Source organism: Oncorhynchus masou, chromosome 14 (genome assembly GCF_036934945.1).
Source record: "Oncorhynchus masou masou isolate Uvic2021 chromosome 14, UVic_Omas_1.1, whole genome shotgun sequence".
Classification (NCBI taxonomy): Eukaryota; Metazoa; Chordata; class Actinopteri; order Salmoniformes; family Salmonidae; genus Oncorhynchus; species Oncorhynchus masou.
In genome coordinates this window covers 13,540,203-13,561,178 of record NC_088225.1, presented here as the reverse complement: position 1 = coordinate 13,561,178, position 20,976 = coordinate 13,540,203, and the positions used below count along the sequence as shown (strand labels likewise).

The following is a 20,976-nucleotide window of genomic DNA, read 5'->3' as shown; positions in this document are numbered from 1 at the left end:
TTTAATTGAAACACAGTCGCCGACTACGTAACTAATCTCCTCCGGGTGTCAGTACCTGAGCTCTTGCTGGGCAGCGGTGGAGTCCAGTGTGTCCTCCAGCTCAGTCTTCAGGGCCTCCAGCTCCTCACCCAGGTCCCTGCGGTTCTTCTCAGCCTTGGTGCGTGCGGCCCTCTCTAGCTCCAGGTCCTCCTGCAGCTCAGAGAGCTGGGCTTCCATCTCCCGGATCTTCTTTTGGGCCAAGTTCTTCTGGGCTGCCTCCTCCTCAATCCTGAGGGAACGAGAGGGAAAATGGAGGGTGTAATAACATTCATTATGCCATGAAAATACAATTTACATAGTGATCACACTAAAGTCACTATGTATGTATGCATGTGATTGCAGAGATCTTGTAGAGATCCCACCTGGCCAGGGCTGCCTGCAGCTCCTCCTCCTTCTTGGCCAGCTGGGCGCGGAGCTCAGCGATCTGGGCCTGCAGCTCAGCTATCTGGTCAAGGAGATCAGTAGAATCTCCCTCCAGCTTACGCCGGTTCTTCTCCAGCTCCTGACGGCCCTTCTCCTCCCTGCGCAGGCGGTCTAATAGAAAAGAGGAAAGTGTTAAGTAGGATATAAGAGCAACTTGGTCAACATGGTATGTGCTCCACCTACCCTCTAGGTCAGTGATCATGGCCTCGTGTTTGTTCTTGAGTTTCTGAAGGCTCTTGGACTTCTCCTCCTCTTCAGTCAGGTTAGAGGTGAACTCAGAGATACGCTCCTCCATTAGCTTTTTCTCCTGTGGGGCACACAGACAAACAGTTCACAACACAATTCTATCCATCCATACAACCGCCTGCCCATTGGTTGTATACGGACCTTCATGAGTTTGTTGTTCTGGTCTTCAAGAACCATGACGTCCTCCTCAATCTTCTTCAGCTTGGAGTCTGTGGTCACCTTCTCCAGCTGCAGCCTCTGCCTGGCAGCCTCCTCCTCATCCAACTGCTGCTCCAGGTCCTACACACACAGGAGGGGAAAGAGTTAGTACAGTGTGTACCTGCCATGCTGCACACAAAGTGTGTTGGTGTGTGTGTGTGTGTGTGTGTGTCCTCACTGTGATGTTCTGCTGCATCTTCTTCTTCTCGGTCTGCAGATGTGTGGCTCTCTCCTCCTCTTCCTCCACTCTGGCCTCCAGGTCATGAAGGATCTCCTCCAGCTCCTGCTTCTTAGCGGCCAGACGGGCTCTCATCTCCTCAGCCTCGGCACACAACTCTGTCTCAGCCTGCAGCTGCTCCTGCAGGGCCTGCTTCTCAGCACTCAACTGGGGGAGACAGAGACAATATGGTGTTACAGGTTCATGAATGCATTTTCAAGTTAGCTTGAGCAATTATTGTTTCATTATAAAATGATCAACATGTCACTTCAGGGCTGTTTCAGTGATGAGGGCCTCCATCTTACCTGGTGCTGTTTGACCTCCATCTCCTGCAGCTGTATCTCAGCATACTCCTGCCTCTCCTTCACCTTGCTCAACTCATCATCCTTGGCCTGCATCTCCTCCTCCTGCCTGCTCACCTGCAGCAGGGGCTTCACCTGGGGAGGGGGACAGTTCAGAGAAGAGAAAAGGCAGTTGGCTGAGGTTTGGCTGAGTCGAGTAGCATTGTATAGGAACAACATTAGCATAAGTATAATGTGTACCTTGGTGAAGAGTCTCCACCACTGCCAGTTCCTGAGTTTGAGGTAGGCAGAACAGTTCCTCTGGATCACCTTCATGGCGGTCAGCTGCTGCTGTCTCCTGGCAAAGGCCCTGCAGAGCAAGCAGAGAGAGAGCGAGAAACACTTTGGTATCATCCAAATACAGTTATAAGACATGAAGAACGTTTCCACTGCAGCCATATGATAGACAGTTGGAGTCAGGGGGTCTCCTTACTTGCGGGCCACGTAGCCTCTGCACCAGGCCTGGAAGCTGATGATGACGTCAGTGATCTTCATGTCTCTCTCCTCCTCCAGGTGAGCCAGCACTCCAGCCCTGAAGAACACCTTACTCTGACCAATCCTGAACAGGTTGGGATCCAGCTCCAGGCTTTTGATCTGACAGAAGGAGGGTGAGGTATACAATCAGCTAAACTGACAATATTCATCTCTTCATTCTGAATGAGTGACAATGTTGTAGAACAAAGATAATAATGTCCCTCTCTTACCATGAGCACACAGGCCTGTTTGCCATCCATGAAGCCCTTGGGGATGGAGTTGGGTGTGAGGATCTCATACCTTAGAGAGACAAAAAGGTATATGCATGGGCTCATCAGTGTGACTCAACTCACTAAAAGCAACATACACAGCATGATGCAACAACAATATGAGGTTAAGTTGAGGAACTGGTGAAAATAGACATTTGTATACAGCCACAATGGGAGTGTTCACGGTACCTCTGTCTGAACTCCTGGAAGACGATACGGTTGGGGAAGCCCTGTCTGCAGATACGGATCCCCTCCAGAACACCATTACACCTCAGCTGGTCCAGAACCAGGTGGGGGTCTAGCTTACCAGCCTGTAGGGGAGGAAAGAAAGGGAACATGTTTACATGTGTAAATAAAAAAAAGCTGCCAAGATACCACTAAGATAAGCTGTGGATGCCTCTTGCGTATTGTGTTTGATGGCATCTTGAGAGAAACTATTGTTTGGATGTTTTCACTGGTGGAGTTGATCTACTGGTACCTTCTTCTCGTGGTTGGGGATGATGCAGCGGACGAAGTTGGGGTTGGTGTTCCTCAGAGTGGCCATGAGCTTGGACAGCTGCTCCTTGTAAAGCTGGCCCACCGTGCGGAACATGCCCTTACGGGTCTTAAAGGCACCAGGCATCTCAGACATCCCTGCAACCTTATCCAGGCCCACGATGCGATCCACTGAGAGGGGGAAGACAGAGAAGAAAAGGAGGAGGAGAAAGGGTGTCGTGAGATAAGAGGCTTTCACATTTTTTTTTATATCTAACCAGGCAAACTCCACACAGTGAAAACAAACCACAACATAAAACACATGAAGCAGAGTATAATGGTGATGGGGTGATCCCATCTCTACATGGGGGATGGTGAGAGATGGTGACAGGTTCACAACCAGTGACACCACAATACTGGGTCAATGCAGAGAGTACAAATACAGTAGGAAGGTGGATTTGGGGAATGAGAGGGGTCAAAATGCCAGTGAAGCGTGGGTGGGTAGGAGGGAATCACACTAGAATGAGACGCAACTCGATGCAGTGAGTGAAGTGTGTGTGTGTGTGTGTGTGTGTGTGTACACAACTGCTTACACTATGCGACCATCTTAATATGTCAAATGTGTGGTGCGAACCGACATACTATGTGGAAATCAATGTTTGTGACAAACTGTGCATTTGTGGGCATGTTTTTATTGGTGACGACGGAACCAAACCCATGCAGTATATACCCATTGCTGCAGTACCCATGAGCAACACCAGGGGTCCCAAACCACACTATTACACAGAGGGAGAGAGGAGAGTCCAATGAAAGAGCAACAAGTAGTAGATCTCACTGCACACAGAGCTGGGGGGGAAGGGGGGCAGTCATTACAACCTCTTGTAAATATATAGGGTAAATCAACATTGAGCCACAGGGAAAACAGGGTATGAAGACAGGATAAAAACCATAGGCAGTTGATGCTGATAAGATGGAAAGGTTCATATTAGTGTGAACAGAAGGATGAGCAGAATTGGAGTAAATAAAGGAGACAAATTAAAAAGAAAAAACAGTCACCTGAATCTGAGTGGAGAAAAGGAAAACGCTGATAAAAATAGGCTCTCTGAGACCTCTGTAACTCTGAGACCCAGTAAGAGGGAGAATAACAGACGAAAACGGGTCGTACAGAGGAGCAGATGGATAGAAACCAAAACAGAGTGAGCGGTAAGAACAAAGGTCCAGACACCAGACATTGGATACGAGACAAGAGAGAACAGTGGATATGAGACAGGAAGAGACCCTTCACTGAAAACATAGCAGCAATTCCCAGCATGAAGGTTAATCCACTTAAATCGGTTCTTCTTACTGGTTGCTAACTCTCATCATTGGCTGAACTCACCATCCTTCCACAGTTCAGACACAAACTTGTCAGTGGACTGGTTGAGCAGCGTGGCCACGTTGTCGTTCAGAGGGTCCATGTTCTTCATCAGCCACTCGTCAGCCTTGTAGTCCACCTGAGGAGACGGCACAACATATATAGACAATAGTATTACACAAGGTTTGCCTGGGACATGATGTCCAAGGGCACACAGTTTAAGCAGAATCTAAGCTTCGCCTTCATTACTGGTCCGTTTACCTTCCCGGCGTAGTGAATGATGCAGAAGTCAGCCTCATCTTTCAGTTTCTTGGGCTTGTGGAACTTGGAGTGGGTGCCCTGCTCCTGTAGGACCTTCTCCACAAAGCTCTTGTCAGTGGCTTTGGGGAACCAGCACTCCTCATCCAAAAGGGCCAGGATACCAGGGGGGCTAGCCTGAGGGAGAGCAGAGAACAAGGCTTACAGAGAGACCAGGGACCCTGGAGGTGCAGCATAGCATGGGGGGGGGGAGAAAGGGAGGTGGCAGGTGGAGAGATATGGGAGAGGATTGGGAGAAAGGGATGAGACTGTAGGAAGTGAGAGGTTAACAGGGAGTTACATACAGGGAAGGGTGAAGTGAGAAAGGGAGTATACAGTACATGATTAAAGGTAGGGAGATACAAAGGGTCAGAGGGGTAGACTCACAGGCTTCTCAATCAGGTCGATGCAGGGCTGCAGGTCCAGGCCGAAGTCGATGAAGCTCCACTCGATGCCCTCCCTCTGGTACTCCTCCTGCTCCAGGATGAACATGGTGTGGTTGAACAGCTGCTGCAGCTTCTCGTTGGTGTAGTTGATGCACAGCTGCTCAAATGAGTTCAGCTAGAGGAGAAAGTCAGAAAGTGCATTCACCATCATGAACAAAAACTAAGAGGCTCAAGTGTATTTGTCCCCTTTTCCTAGTCTGCAGTGATGTGAAAGAACTAGACAGGTGAAAATAAATTCCCTGTAGGCATCCACCCCCATTCTGTCTTACTAGATAAGTGGAGATGGCAAGAGAAGAGGAAATCACTTTAAACAAATATACCCTCTGGGTCTTGCTCAAAACATTGTAATCGCGTTGGTCTTTCCCCCACTCCAGTTTACCTCAAAGATCTCAAAGCCAGCGATGTCCAGGATGCCGATGAAGGAGGCTCCCTGTCTCTTGGTCTTGTCCAGGGCCTTGTTGATCCTCATCACCAGCCAGCGGAACATCCTCTCGTAGGTGGCCTTGGCCAGGGCCTCCACTGCAAACTCAGCCTGTTCCTGGGTCTGGGCCTTCTGCACGTAGTCCCTGCCCACCTTGATACGAGGGGACAGGATGGCACGGGTGAAGTCTGTCACGCTCATGCCCATCAGGTGGCACACCTTCTGAGCAGCTGTGACAGGAAGGGATGGGGGACAGAGAGATGAGAGTTAGTGTTGAGAGGGAGGGATCCCCCCAGGCAATAACAGTTTGATGCCTATACAACAGTGCATGGAACTAGACTGAAACCAAAAATAATTCTGGTGGACTGAAGTGTATAATCTGCTGGTCAGTAGAGTAATTGACAGATACTAGGATCTCCTTGTCATGATCAAACCAGCCCACAAAGGTTTGCTGTACCCGTGTCGTCAGGCATGGAGGCCTGGTCTGAATGGCGCTCCTTCTTAAAGCTCATGTTGCCCAGCTGGAGCACAGAAGACACCACCTTCAGCAGACCTGCATGAGGAGACCAGAGGTTAGTCACACCCCCCCAAAGTAAACCAGTGAGAGGGTAGTGTGTCCCGTCCTCCCCCTCACCAATCTGCTCATCCTCTGGAATGCCCATGATCCTAAAGGCCTCCAGTGTCTCGGTGAACAGGTCCTTATCCTGCTGGCCAGGGATGGTCACGTTTCCATTGACCAGGAAGCGGTAGTTGTTGTAGCCCTCCAGACACAGCTCGGCTGAGGGGAGCACAGAGTTATTACACCTGATATGCACAGTTAGCTGTACTTGATAAAGGTGATAACGAAGGAGGCTTACAGCGCAGTTTGTCTCCAGCACCAGTAAGCATGTAATAGAAGACATGGAAGGTCCTCTCGTCTTTGGCTTGGCGGATGGCACGGGACTTCTCCAGCAGGTCTGGTGGTTAGACCGTCAAGGAGCCACTCATTCAGACTGGATTGTGAGCTTCTGCTGGCCGGGGCAAGTGTGTGTGACTTACTAATTTACTGGAAAGACTAACAGAGAGATGTCTGGAGTTAAACTACACTTCAATCTATAGCCTAAGGCATTTTTATTTAACTAGGCAAGTCAGTTAAGAACAAATTCTTATTTAGAACGAAGGCCTACCCCGGCCAAACCCTAGCCTGGATGACGTTGGGCCAATTGTGAGCCGCCCTATGGGACTTCCAATCACGGCTGGTTATGATACAGCCTGGATTCAAACCAGGGTCTCTGTAGTGACGCCTCTAGGACTGAGATGCAGTGCCTTAGACCGCTGCTCCACTCAAGACCCCAAATTATTGTATATTTCAAATGAGGGAGTGAATTTCATTGTGGTTAACATAGTATGAAGGATACAGGTTTCAATGTTGGCCCCCACGATGTATCCGTTGACATCGAAGTTAATCCTGATGAATTTTCCCTGGGAGAGAGAGAACATAGTGAATGACTAAGGAAGCAGGAAATACTTGTCCAACAGAAAAAATAAAGTCAAAACACAAGCATCACTAAAAGATTTTAAAAAAGGTCTTACGAATCGAGATGAGTTGTCGTTCTTGACAGTCTTTCCGTTTCCAAAGGCCTCCAGGATGGGGTTAGCTTGCAGCAGCTGCTTCTCCAGCTCACCCTAGAGGACAAACACAGAACCGCTCCATCAACCAATGACTTTATCCCATTGGATTCTTTAAACCACTACCTCCTTATAAGGACACATCTAGATTAGTGCAACTTCTATAGTGATGCTAACAGGACATGCCATTTGTCATTTCTCAGCAGTGGGATCAAACTGTGAATACCTTTGGTGATTCCAATGGATGATTCTTAGTCATGCATTGTGAGAACTACAGTCATCTGCTTTTAATTTACTTTAGTTTCACTTAATTATGAGGATTTCAGTTGTTTAAACATTTGATTTGTGTTTGGATGCTCCCTTTTCACACCCATCATTTAATCATAAGTAATAAGATGATTCACACAACTGCATTACCTTACTTATGGAGAAAATAAAAACTGCATGCAGACCATTGAATATCACGACACACGGGAACATACACAAGTACACAATACCCCACACACAGCGCAGTGTTAATGCCCACACCTTGACACCCAATGGACAACCCTGTGGCCCTCATCAGTAACCCTTCACCCAGAGTAACCCACAGACCCCATGCAGAGAACGGACTGTCAATATTCACTACACTGACATTAAGTATACACAACCCCTACAGCCAGAAGTCTGTACATAGTTCACACTGAGCTCTACTTCAGACTTGTTGTACAGGTGGAACCATGCACATGACTCCATCTAAAATGTCATTAGTAATACTATAGTGAACTTCAATTTTAAAAGGATCTAATACATGGACAGGAAAGCCTACTGATAACCTTCAAGAGTCTGTTACAGCTGAGGCTGTGTCAACATGTGAGGAGCTTGATGCATATTGGGTGGAAATCACTTCAATCCACCCAATAAAAATACAGACTTGCACTAATATTATTACATAGCATAGCAGTTAAGAGGTTGCTGGTTCGAATCCCCGAGCCGACTAGGTGTAACATTTGTCAGTGTCCCCTTGAGCAAGGCACTAACACTAATTGCTCCTGTAACTCTTCCTGGATAAGAAGTCTGCTAAAATGACTCAAAATGTTAAAAATGAAGCTGCTATAGTAGTGGCTTTGTCAATGTTATGAATCTGAGGAGCTCACTGAACCTTTTACCCGGAATCTTCAGGGACAATGTTAGTTTAAAACAATCCCTAACTAATCCTACACATTACACCACTATGAGGCTTTAAACGGTAGTAAGGAGCAGGGAATAATGGATATGATGACTGGTATGAAGCATCCCCAGTGAACGAACACACTTATACAACTAGTCCACTGGCGTCACAATGCACACAGCAACTCAGTGAGTTTGTCCAGAGATCTTTAAAATGGTGTGGACAAAAGAGTGAGAAATGGAGAGGGAGCTGTGAGAGAACGTTGACCAGATCTCTGAACAGACACACTGGAACACACACACACACAGCAAGCAGACATGATGGAGTCTCACACACAGGTGAACGCATCAATCACACTTCTGGAACCGCCAGGGGAAAACAAAGGATCAACAGCGTTATGCAAAATTCAGCCAGACTTGTCAAACTGCAGAGCTGTTTCCTCATTAAATATCTTTAAACGTAGTATTTAAAAGATCAAATCAACAATACAAAAAGGGATGCGCTCTCGGTTTTGTCTGGCTGAATTCAAAATGGCAATTTCCTCTTTAATAAAGAAAATTCCTTCTTCTGGACCGACACTGGTCATGTAACCTACACGTCCAAGTGACCCACTAGCCCACCACAGAGCACGCTCCAGCAGCACGGGGGAGCGACAGTGCAAGAGCCAAGGAGAGGGAGGAAGGGTGTGGAGGAGGAGATCCAGAGATGTGTGATGGGAGAGGAAGGAAGGGGGTGATGGGGGGGGTAACTCACATGTGACAGGAACGAGCTGGTCTGTTGATGGGAAAAGAGAAACACACAACCTCAAAGGAATGATAGATACAGATACTGGTCCGCTTTCAGAAAAGACTGGGCCTGTCTTGAACCCTGTCGTCACAGCTGCATCTATCACAGGGGTGGCCAACTACAGCACTGCAGGGTTACATTTTGTCTCATGGCTTTATAGAGTTGACCGGAGGTCACTTTGATTCAGCTCAGCCGCTGGAGAAGGAATGTCAACAAAAGCAATAATATAGTCAGTCCACTGTGGTTTAGATATGACACTATGAACCAGCTACCAATGGAGTTTAATCTACCTCCTGCAGTGCTACGGTCAGTCTTAAAGAACCAAGACTGGCCAACTCTTATTTAGAGGTCCTCTATGGCACCAAAGAGCAGTGTGACTGATGTAGAAGCAGCACCTATCCAAGACCTGGAACAATATGGCGATGGCTTGACAATGATGTAATGTTAAGTACCACTGGCAACACTATTTCTCAAACACACATACAATCACAGTACACAAGTAGTTGAGGACTCGGAAAAGCCTGGTTCCGAGCTGATAAAGGACCATAGGAAACAAGGCCCACGCAGAGTGTGAGAGCATGGTGAAGAGAAAGAAAAAAGGGAATAGGAAAGAGAGTAGAGGGAGAAAGAGAGGAGAGGGAATTATGAGAGAGAATAGTAGAGTAGATGACTGACCTGGTCTTTCTTGGTCTTGTGGGAAGAGGCCACATGGGCCAGATACTGAATGACCTTCTTGGTGTTCTCAGTCTTCCCAGCACCAGACTCTCCTCTGTGGAAGAGAAAAGGAGGACAGAAGCAAAAAAGTGACTTCCTTAAAATTGGTGATCAGCAATATCACACCAAACACTGATATTTCAAGGTCATGTTGAGACCAAGATTTGCTGTTCATAGAGTTGTGCTCAAGACTCACGTGCAAAGAATGGACTGGTCTTCACGGTCTGTGAAAAGAGGTGGGGCCAAGATTTTTAAAAAAGGTCCATATTACATTCATTAAGTTGGAATGAATAACATGAGGGGACAGTTGAATTCAATAGTGACAGAATAGTTTCTGCTATTACTTGCAGCCCTTCATGGGTGCTTGTGGTGCAGAGGAACTTCAGTTCCATTGTCAGAACAACTAAAGTATGTTGTTGCCAGCTGGCTTCATATAAAATGTGAATTCTACAGTGTGTATTTGCTATCTCAGGAGCACATGCACCACTTTTTTGTCTCTGAAACAGGAAGCGCATTGGTCACACAGGAAATCAATATCCGGCTTCCTATGAATGGAAAGGGTGATGCCTTCTAACCAACAAGCCACTTAACCATCCCCATACTGCACGGTAACTCCCTCTCCTCTACAGTTAAATGACTCCCTTTACTTAAATGGGAGCCAACCATGGACTAACAAGACAAGAGGGAGTGAATGGACAGCCTGACAACACCAAACAGTACATCAAGGTAATGGGTCTGGGAAAGAGAGTACTGAGACTGTACTGCATGTAGACTACATACCCTTACAGACTGACTAATGGCCTTTCCTTGGTTATGGAAGGCAGGAGCCCTCAGAAATCAAGGCTAATGCTTCACTACTTAAATGCAGACTTTCAGATCCAAGTGTGCCTGGGAGGAGTCTTAATCGATTCATATCTTCTAGACAAATGATCTTACTAAACATGGATGTTAAAATACTACCAATAATACTACGGTTTTACTCATTAGTCTCATCTGAATACATTTGCTAGGTTACTTACTACGATGTTGTGGTATAACAAGGACCTTGGCTTACCCTGCATCATGCTCCTGTAGGCCGTGTCAGTGATGGCATAAATATGGGGGGGCATTTCATGCCTCTTCTTGCCCTTGTACATATCCACAATCTCTTCTGAGTAGATGGGCAGATTCTTATAGGGGTTTATAACCACACAGAAGAGCCCAGAGTATGTCTGTGATACAAAGAGAAACACTTATTAATATTGGCTACTGAACATACATGCTCTCATCTATCCATGTCCTGAACCAAGAACACTAGAGTTGGACTTGACTGGCCTTCTTACATTGGATTTTGGCTAGTCTTGAGATGTCACTGCAATTAAAATTCTGTCGATATCAGTGAGAGACTGCAGTAGAAATCACTCCGACCTTCCAATGTAATAGTTTAAACTGACTGTATATTTTACAACTGATGGTCTCCAGTCAAGAACAAGACTGGAGAGATGTATATGGGGAAATCATAGTGAACATTATTTTCTGAATCTAACCCTCTCCAAGTCTCTCGTCAACACCAGCTCCATACTTTATTTCCCTCCCTGACTACAGCCAGAGGCTGGGCTTGATCAGTCATGTTTCACAATCACCAAGACCTTCTACCAAACAGTGACATCATCCAAAATAATTTCACCCCACCTCCTCTGTCCCTTTCATTATACCTATCTAAAGCCTCCCCTCATCTTGGTATGGGCATCTGGAGCAGCTCTCCTCCCCACTTCACTTTTGTTCATCAGCCCTCCATTTTTCTATTTTCTTCCCTCTCAGCTACATTCCTGTCCTCCACTCCCCATTGCCCTTGCTTCTGGTCTGGTAGTTGTCTCAGTTGCCTCTCCCAAGGGGGGGGGGGGTTCAGATGGGAACCCGGTTCAGTGGCGCACAACACGGCGGGACCCAAACCCCAAGAGGGCCAGGGTGTGTTGACTTGACCGGGTCAAAGCCCGATGTAGCAGGCACCAATTCACTCCATCGTGGACAGAGGGATAAATGGCATTATGGGGGAACAATAATTGGAGCACGATTTACATTCCGTCTCCATTTAAAACTCAACTCTGAACAGCTTTACTCACCACCCCTCCACCCCCCAGGAGAGTATTGTTCCCTGCAGATTCCTGTTTGTTTACAGCAGTACTCCAAACACAGAAGGAGCGAGTAAGAGAGGGAAGGGAGCCAGAAAGGGAGGACTGAACATACTCGTATGTTTGGTAAACATTACAGCCTTTCATTTGGGATGGCAACCTGCACATAATGGGTCATCTGACACAATTGGCTTAATGGGGCAGGAAAGGAGGACTACCTGGTTTGGAACCAGGCCAAGTCGTGACATGAGCAGACAGTGCTTTCGTAATCAGCATTAAGCAAGACCTTGGATAACAGCTAAAAAAAAATTATAAAATCAGCTCGCGTATGGGGGGGCAAGAGTGAGTCAGGAGTGTTCACATGAACACAGAGTAATGATTGACGCATGTATCATACAATGAGGTGAGGTCCTTCAATGTGCTGTAGTATCAGAATTTCTCTCTCAGGTTCTACAGGCTGGGAAGGGGTCCTTCAGTTCAGTGTGTGCCTTGTATATAATACTCACGTAGATGAGGCCAGAGTAATATCTCTCCTTGAGGTTGTGCAGCACCGAGGCCTCGTTCAGGCAGGTGAGCTCGGCCATGTCTTCCACCTTGCTGAACTTGGGCGGGTTCATCTTCTGGATGTCGTCCTTGTTGACTTTCACCTTCTTGCCAGAGTCTGCCAGCTCCACCAGGCACTCTTCACCTCGCTCCTCCTTCACAGATCCCGCCTCGAAGCCCAGCCGCTCCGACGGCACCCACACCAGCTTCTTGGTGGCCCAGTCTGCCTGGGCCAGAGGGTTGTTGACCATGTTGCGGTCCACGTACAGGAACTTGTCTGCGTCTGTCGCCATGGTTGCTGTGGAAAGAGACCCGGAAGGTGGTTAGGGCTGGGAAATAGAGCATTTAGTTGAAGTACCAATTCAATTTAGTTAGACCTCAACCAACAAACAAACCTGATGTAAATGAGCAACAGTCCTGACATAAACTGAGCCAAGTTAACAAAGACTTCCCTTAAACTACAAAGCAATATCTATCCCCAAAACAAGAATGTGGGCATAATTTTATTTCACCCTCGCGGCAATCTATATCCACAATACCCATGGGTTGTTCTGATCTAAAGCTAGCCACTGCCCAGAAGGTTTGTTGGGTTGTGAGTTGATGTCTGTCAGAGAGGTCTGGTCCCTGGCCGTTTGCCTTGATGTAATGTCTGAGGAATGCCCGGGTCACCAATGTTTCCTCTACAACATGGAGTGCTCAGGTTAAGTCAGGTCAACATAAAACACGCTCATCTCAACAAGGCCCCACTATTCAGGCAACCGCTACAGATGCTAAATCAAATTAAAGGGCGCACTCCCTCTCCAGCCAAGAAGGTCTCAATTTTTTTTTTTACTTAGTGCTGTAAAACTTAGTTGAAGTCAGAAGTTTACATACACTTAGAACAGTCATTAAAATTTGTTTTAACCACTCCACAAATGTCTTGTTAAACAAACTATAGTTTTGGCAAGTCAGTTAGGACATTATGCATGACAAGTAATTTTTCCAACAATTGTTTACAGAAAGATTATTTCACTGTATCACAATTCCAGTGGGTCAGAAGTTTACATGCACTAAGTTAACGGTGCCTTTAAACAGCTTGGAAAATTCCAGAAAATGATGTCATGGCTTTAGAAGCTTCTGATAGGTTAATTGACATCATTTGGGTCAATTGGGGGTGTACCTGCGGATGCATTTTAAGGCCTACCTTCAAACTCAGGGCCTCTTTGCTTGACATCATGGGAAAATCTAAAGAAATCAGCCAAGACCTCAGAAAAAAAATTGTAGACCTCCACAAGTCTGGTTCATCCTTGGGAGCAATTTACAAACACCTACCACATTCAACTGTACAAACAATAGTACGCAAGTAACAACACCATGGGACCAAGCAGCCGTCATCCCGCTCAGGAAGGAGATGCGTTCTGTCACCAAGAGATGAACGTACTTTGGTGTGAAAAGTTCAAATCAATCCCAGAACAGCAGCAAAGGACCTTGTTTCATCCAGCATCTTCACAAGTACAAAAGTAACTATATCCACAGTCAAATGAGTCCTATGAAATCGACACAACCTGAAAGGCAAGGAAGACACTGCTCCAAAACCACCATAAAAATGCCAGACGACGGTTTGCAACTGCACACGGGGACAAAGATCGTACTTTTTGGAGAAATGTCCTCTGGTCTGATGAAACAAAAATAGAACTGTTTGGCCATAATGACCATCATTATGCTTGGAGGAAAAAGGGGACGGCTTGCAAGCCGAAAAACACCCATCCCAACCGTGAAGCACGGGGGTGGCAGCATCATGTTGTTGGGGTGCTTTGCTGCAGGAGGGACGGGTGTACTTCACAAAATACATGGCATTATGATGATATATTGAAGCAACATCTCAAGACATCAGTGAGGAAGTCAAAACTAGGTTGCAAATGGGTCTTCCAAATGGACAATGACCCCCAAGCATACTTCCAAAGTTGTAGCAAAAATGGCCTTATGGACAACAAAGTCAAGGTATTGGAGTGGCCATCACAAGCCCTGACCTCAATCCTATAGAAAATTTGTGGGCAGACCTGAAAAAGCATGTGAGCAAGGAGGCCAACAAACCCGACTGTTACACCAGCTCTGTCAGGAGGAATGGGCCAAAATTCAGCCAACTTATTGTGGGAGGCTACCCAAAACGTTTGACCCAAGTTAAACAATTTAAAGGCAATGCTACCAAATACTAATTGAGTGAATGTAAACTTCTGACCCACTGGGAATGTGATGAAAGAAATAAAAGCGGAAATCATTCTCTAGTATTCTGACATTTCACATTCTTAAAATAAAGTGGTGATCCTAACTGACCTAAGACAGGGAATTTTTACTAGGATTAAATGTCAGGAATTGTCAAAAACTGAGTTTGAATGCATTTGGCTAAGGTGTATGTAAACTTCTGACTTGAACTGTATATTCATGGTAATGTGCAACATGTGCTGACCATCTCATTTAAATGTGGTTTTGGGACAGACTTCATTGATTACATACTTGGGGGAAAATCTTCAAAAACAATGCGTTTCGCAACGTTCGGTTTCTAGGGACGAGGAGCACGTCAGAGTGGGAGGCTAATAGACTGATACATAATGAGGCCTGAGGAACCTCCAACATTCAAAAATGTTGGAGAACATTCAAGGGACTAAAAGTTTAAATACTTTGGGGTTAAAGGCATAAACACAATGTTAAGTCTTGAATCTTGTTTACAACGCTTGTGTAAAACAACCACAATGCCAGCGGTGAGCGACATGGCTTGCAGGCACAAACAGGACCGGTTCACAGCTCATGAACAACATCTATGTCATTGAAGTCAGTTCCATGGTGTAACCCACATGGAGAGACGAGACAAGTATTACCAGAATCCAGTGGGGGTGAGTGACGGGTGTTTCATAACGTTTAGCTATACACAGAGAAAAGGGAAGGCCATTATCTGAACATTCCAACAACGGGAGCATTGCGCTTTCCCACCACCGCCAGGGTCGTTAGCCTAAAACTTTCCTTTACTCCCGAGGGTAGAAATAAAATTAAATATTTTGTTTACATACTCAACTTTGCAAAACAGCACACTCAAAAAGGTTAGAAGTTCAGGATTTTTTCCACTTTACCATACTTATGAGCTTTGTTTGTTGGCAGAGTTTCTGTTTGGATAATTTGGAAATGCAGTTTGAAATCTTGGGGGGGGGGTGGGGGTTACAGGTGGCAAGTTCTTACAGTGCCTTCCATCATAAAAAAATAGCAGCATTATTGAATGTGAGGTTTACCTGCTGTAGAATAGGGGAAAGTTATTTTATAGGCATGTTAACCTACACTGGGGGCAATGCAGTCTACTGCACACAAAGGCGAGGGCAAGTAGATGCTTGAGAATGTATTGAGAAAGGCTGTACTGCACTGCTGACAGAGGGTTATGAGAAATACTAAAATGGCACATTAACCCTGATCTAAGTTAGGGAACCAGAACTGTAGCACCATTCTTCTCCCTCCTCAGAGCTCTACAGCTGACTTCCATCACTACACCCTCCCCTATCCCAACCCTTACTTCACCGTTTCCTACTTTAGAGTGAGGTACCCCACCAATGAGTCCCCCCAGACTCCTCTCGGTCAGCTTCAGTCTCCCTCTCCCCACCCCCCTCTGTTTATCCAGTCTTCCAGGGTCACATTCCTCCCATACTGACCCTTTATCAAAGACAGAGAGCAAAGGAATGCTGCACATTTCTTTCCTCTGACGACCATCAGTCTCTCCTGGTCTTTCCTCCCAGTCTTCTACTCCCATCACCACATCAGTAGGATTGCACACATTGAAATTAATGTGGAACAACTAATTGTTCAGCACGCTGTTGATGTCTTGATGACATTTGTGATATTCGACATAAAATTAAATAAATAACCACACCAAGGAGCAGTCTAGTCAGTTCCATGCAGTCCTAACACAGCTAATGCCTTACTGCAATAGTTAACCATTGTTTTCCTGCTTGGCAAAAACAAGCAGTAGGGAGTACAGCCTCAACACGCCAACGCTCTGGGATTGATTCTTATCAGTGTCAGCTAGGCTAATGTGGGCGTGCAGCATGAAGAGAGAAGAAAAAAAACGTGTAGCCTACATGAAAACAAACTCAAACAAGCAGCTCAAACATATACAGGCCATCTGTTGAGTGGAGGCAGGATGGGGGCCAGAGAGTTTAGCTTGTATTGTCTACCAGCAAGACATGGATAAGCCAGCAGGATAGGAATATAACAATGATATTGAACAGAAGTAACAATGATAAAATGAGACTTCAAAAAGGAGAGCATGCAGCCGTTTTGGACGGCCCTGGGGAGGGAGCAGAGAGGCCTGTGCTGTGTCCTATACACGTCGTCTTGACACAGATTAGTCAGTGACGCATCTCCTCCATCCGTCTCCTGAGAGAAGCACAGGGCTACATTTATAACCACATCTATTCTTTTCATAGTCATTCTATGGAAGGTGCTCTACATTGAAAAGTGAAGGCAAACCAGAAGTGTGATGGTCAGCTGTTGTCAATGATGTACAGGCTAGGCAATGTCTATGGCGTTGAGAACACTGGGTAGACCGACGTATTTTATTATGACTCAGAGTCCCCACCAAAGTCCACAGCCTTCTGTCTGGCCACCAAAGTCCACAGCCTTCTGTCTGGCCACCAAAGTCCACAGCCTTCTGTCTGGCCACCAAAGTCCACAGCCTTCTGTCTGGCCACGTCTTCACTCAACCTGGGACGCCACTAAGCCTGAAGCCAAGTACTGCGCAGCTGCAAGGCCTCCCCATGTCTTGTCACGTTAAACTCTGTTCAGCTGTACAAACAGACTGATCTATTGAAGGTTGGCTACATTGAGATTAGCCGTTCTGGTAGTTACTCATGCAGAGTTACAGATTAATGAAGGCGACACGTGGAATACAAGGAAACCAATCCCTCCAACAGTCCCTAAATGTTACCGAACCCATCTGACAATCAATGACAAGCATACATGTCATTCAAGGCTAAGAAACAGACTGACATCTTGGAAGGGTGGTGCTTAGTCAGAGAAGTGGCCTACGATAGGAGCGGAACCACGGGCTGAATAACAAGGGAGGGGAGAGAGGGTGGTTTTAGAACCGACTTCAGAGACAAGAATGAAGGCACAAAGGGAGGAAGTAAGGAGTGTCCTTGTCAACTCCTGGCCCTCTCATTAAAAAGGCACACTAAGGGCTGCTTGCTCTTCAGAGCCATCCGTCCCTCCCTCCTTTCTCCACTCATTTCATTCCAGCTCAGTGCCTTCCCCTGCGCCTCCTCACACAGAGCTATGCTGAGTAGCTGGAAAAACCAAGGTCTTGATCCTCCATCTCATCAGTCAGAGACCAAAGGCTACATTTAAAACCTGACCGTGTACAATAAGCCTTGTATCCCACCAGCCACATTATAAAGCTGTTAAACAGCTGTGGCCAACTGGCCATGGTATATGTCTCCATTGACTGGAATATTAATGGAGCCATTAATTCATCCTCCTCCTATCACATCCTACCCTGTCCGTCCCTACTCTAGTCATCAGATGGTCTCTTGTTGGGTCGAGTCTTGCATGCATGTTAAGCTTCAACGGCCTTTCGCTCCATCTCTTGCCCCCTGATCTTACCTCTTCTAGTCCTCACCACTGTCTGATGCCCTGAGGGAGAGAGTGTGACTGCCAGACGAGGCCAGGAGAGGTGGAGTGTGTCTAAGTTCATTATGGACTCAGACACCGTCTCCCTGCCTAAAACAGGGGAGGGAGGGGGAGCCGAGGAGAGAGAGGGGAAGAGGAAATGACAAAGTGGGAAAACTATTTTGCCATTTGTGGAACTTTGTTGTGTGAATTCTTGCAGAGTGCGCCAGGAGACACGGTTGAAACGAAAAGTTCTCGGCCCTCTGCAGACTGCAGTAAATTAAGTCCTGGAAACGAACCACACTCCATGACAAAACCTTATCCACTATTTTTCCACATTCCTCACTAGAGATGCACATAAAAAAACAAACTCTAAGCAACCGGTTCGTCTTGCAGCACCATTTCCTTTAGAATTATATTAACTGTACTGGTTGACAGCCAGTCGGTGTCAGTCTGACACATACGCCTACACACGTATAATGATTTGGGGTCAAAGGGCTTCTGAAACGGCTCATATTTCTGTTGTCATTCTGACAGCCATATTGAACAAGTGAAAGGGAATTGATATTAGATAATGGTTACATAAGCCTTTTAACTGTTGTGAAAGAATGCTGGAGGGAGTCATACATACCTGCTTCCTCTGGCATTTAAATAAACATGTCTTTCTAAACCCTACTCAGGAGACAAAGCATCTTTCACCTGACCGTGAACAGGTCTTCAGCTCATTTTTACCCCCACTTAGACTAAACCATCCCCTCCCTTTTGTCTGCTAACGCCCATCTCTCCTTACCTCTGACTATTAGTCTTATCTACAGTATAAGAGCACTCCCTTTGAATCACTATATAGTCTAGGCTACTTGAAGACAACAAATGGGGTCTAGCGTTTATGGATGCTATTCACCAGTCAAACAGAAAGTTGAACATGTGATGTATTGAAACTAGTTGGGTATATTGAACCTGACCTGCATTTGTGTTGACAGAGGAATAAAATATGGAGTGGCAGTCAGAGAGACGTCCCTGTGCAGAGAGCGTTTCAAAGTTCAGTGTGAAACTGTGTTCGAGTGCTCAAGTTGACTGTGTTGGGCAATAGCCAGTCTGACATGATACACGCCTACAAAACCAAACACGTCAGGTGTGCAGATCACACCCAACATGGAACAAAGTCTCATTTCTGACATGCAAGGTAGCTTTTCACCACCCACATGGTGTAAAAGACCTCTACCTAACTAGTAATCTGCTTCTCTCCATTAGTTACATTGAATAAAAATATAACCGCAATAAAGTGTTAGTCATATGTTTCATGAGCTGAAATAAATGTTTGCAGAAGTGTTCCATACGCACAAAAAGCTTCTCAAATTTGGCTACATCCCTTTTAGTGAGCATTTCTCCTTTGGCAAGACCTGACAGATGTGGCATATCAAGAAGCTAGTTAAACGGCATGATCATTACACAGGTGCAGCTTGTGTCGGGGACAATAAAAATACACTCTATAATGTTTAATTGTCACACGACACAATGCCACAGATGTGTCAAGTTGAGGGAGTGTGCAATTGGCATGCTGACTGCAGGAATGTCCACCCGAAATGTTGCCAGAGAATTAAACGTTAATTTCTCTTCCATAAGCTGCCTCCAACGTCGTTTTAGAGAATTTTTGCAGTATGTCCAACTAACATCCCAACTGCAGACCATGTATGGCATAGTGTAGGTGAGCGGTTTGCTGATGTCAGAGCACCCAAAGGTGGTGGAGGGGTTATGGTATGGGCAGGCATAAGCTACGAACACAATAGATTTTAGCAATGGCAATTTGAATGCACAGACACACCGTGATGAGATCCTGAGGCCCCTTGTTGTGCCATTCATCTGCCGCCGTCATCTAATGTTTCAGCATGATAATGCACGGTCCCATGTCGCAAGGATCTGTACACAATTCCTGGAAGCTGAAAAAAAGCAGTTCTTCCATGGCCTGCATACTCATACATGTCACCCACTGAGCATGTTTGGGATGCTCTGGATTGATGTGTATGACAGCATGTTCCAGTTGTGCCAATATCCAGCAACTTCACACAGCCATTGAAGAGGAGCGGGACGACATTCCACAATCAACAGCCTGATCAATCCTATGCGAAGGAGATGTGTCACGCTGCACGAGGCAAATTGTGGTCACACCAGATACTAACTGGTTCTCTGATCCATGCCCCTAACTTTTTTTTCAAGGCATCTGTGACCAACCAATGCATATCAGTTTTCCCAGTCATATGAAATCCATAGAGTCGGGCCCAAGTCATTTATTTCAGTTGACTGATTTCCTTACATGAACTGTAACTCAGCAAAATCTTGGAAATTGTTCCATTGTTGCTTTATTTTTGTTCACTACAAATTAAAAAAGGACAACTATCCCTCCACCCAGCATAGGCCTGGCATGTATCATAAACCAAGCAGCAATCAGTGTTTCCACAGTTAAGTCCAGAGAAGTGAGAACAAGCCTTGTTTGTTTGGAACCCCAGCCATAGATTAGTCATTTCCTGCTATTGTTGCATTCAGTGGAACCCTACAGGTGTGCGCTGTGAGAGGGAGGATGGGAAGGGGGCCCCAAATAGGAGGTATGGAGAAATTGACAGAATGGAGTAGGAGGAAGGAAAGAAACAAGCAAGCAAACAGTAGAAAAGACCTAGTAGTGGGATTTGCACTAGGCCTTTTTAGCTGACACATTGGGTGTCCCTGCCAAGTCGACCAATCCGATTGACCCAATTCAAATCATATTGTTCAAGCCAGCCTGAACAAAGGTATGAGTTTATTACATAAATTGATAGCGAGAATAATGGCAGTAAAATAAAAGTTTAAAAGAATTTGACTGGCAAGCCAGCCGCAGTAAAATATGACTCAAGCCTGAATCAGAGAGCACAGATGTATGCACGCACGTAACATCCTGTGTTTGATGTCTGCAATACTAAGAATCCATGATATCCAACCTGTTATTTAAAATAGTGATGGCAGAGAAATGTACTTGAATTTTATTTGAAAAATCCAGTATTTTTCCTTCATAGCTTGTTCTCCATCTTCTTTAAAAAAAGGGAGCCAATTTGTTTATAGGACACTTCCATGATGTATTTCTCAAGCTCTCACTTGTATCTCGGCAGCATACATACAGTGAGCAATATGTTTGGAACGTCAGATCCCAATAAAAAAAAATATATATATTTAATATCAGTATCAAATCGTAATACATATACAATTGTGAGA

General features: G+C 45.7%; 1 protein-coding gene across 2 annotated transcripts in view; it reads right to left on the bottom strand.

Annotated features, from left to right (window-relative positions):
* LOC135554299 (myosin-9-like) overlaps positions 1-20,976 on the bottom strand; it is a 31,318-nt gene that overhangs the window by 7,014 nt on the left and 3,328 nt on the right. Inside the window, exons 2-26 of one of the 2 annotated variants that reach the window (XM_064986516.1) lie at positions 12,075-12,409; positions 10,512-10,668; positions 9,654-9,681; positions 9,419-9,512; positions 8,711-8,731; positions 6,772-6,864; positions 6,597-6,660; positions 6,057-6,155; positions 5,834-5,977; positions 5,657-5,752; positions 5,158-5,429; positions 4,720-4,893; positions 4,297-4,470; positions 4,060-4,174; positions 2,686-2,873; positions 2,397-2,518; positions 2,169-2,238; positions 1,898-2,058; positions 1,666-1,774; positions 1,429-1,560; positions 1,085-1,291; positions 850-987; positions 646-769; positions 402-573; positions 56-268 (exon numbers count right to left, since the gene is read on the bottom strand). In XM_064986516.1, the coding sequence (XP_064842588.1) occupies positions 56-268; positions 402-573; positions 646-769; positions 850-987; positions 1,085-1,291; positions 1,429-1,560; positions 1,666-1,774; positions 1,898-2,058; positions 2,169-2,238; positions 2,397-2,518; positions 2,686-2,873; positions 4,060-4,174; positions 4,297-4,470; positions 4,720-4,893; positions 5,158-5,429; positions 5,657-5,752; positions 5,834-5,977; positions 6,057-6,155; positions 6,597-6,660; positions 6,772-6,864; positions 8,711-8,731; positions 9,419-9,512; positions 9,654-9,681; positions 10,512-10,668; positions 12,075-12,404 (3,497 nt within the window). In that variant the 5' untranslated portion in view covers positions 12,405-12,409. The remainder of the gene's footprint in view (positions 1-55; positions 269-401; positions 574-645; positions 770-849; positions 988-1,084; positions 1,292-1,428; positions 1,561-1,665; positions 1,775-1,897; positions 2,059-2,168; positions 2,239-2,396; positions 2,519-2,685; positions 2,874-4,059; positions 4,175-4,296; positions 4,471-4,719; positions 4,894-5,157; positions 5,430-5,656; positions 5,753-5,833; positions 5,978-6,056; positions 6,156-6,596; positions 6,661-6,771; positions 6,865-8,710; positions 8,732-9,418; positions 9,513-9,653; positions 9,682-10,511; positions 10,669-12,074; positions 12,410-20,976) is intronic. The other variant, XM_064986517.1, reaches the window with a different exon arrangement.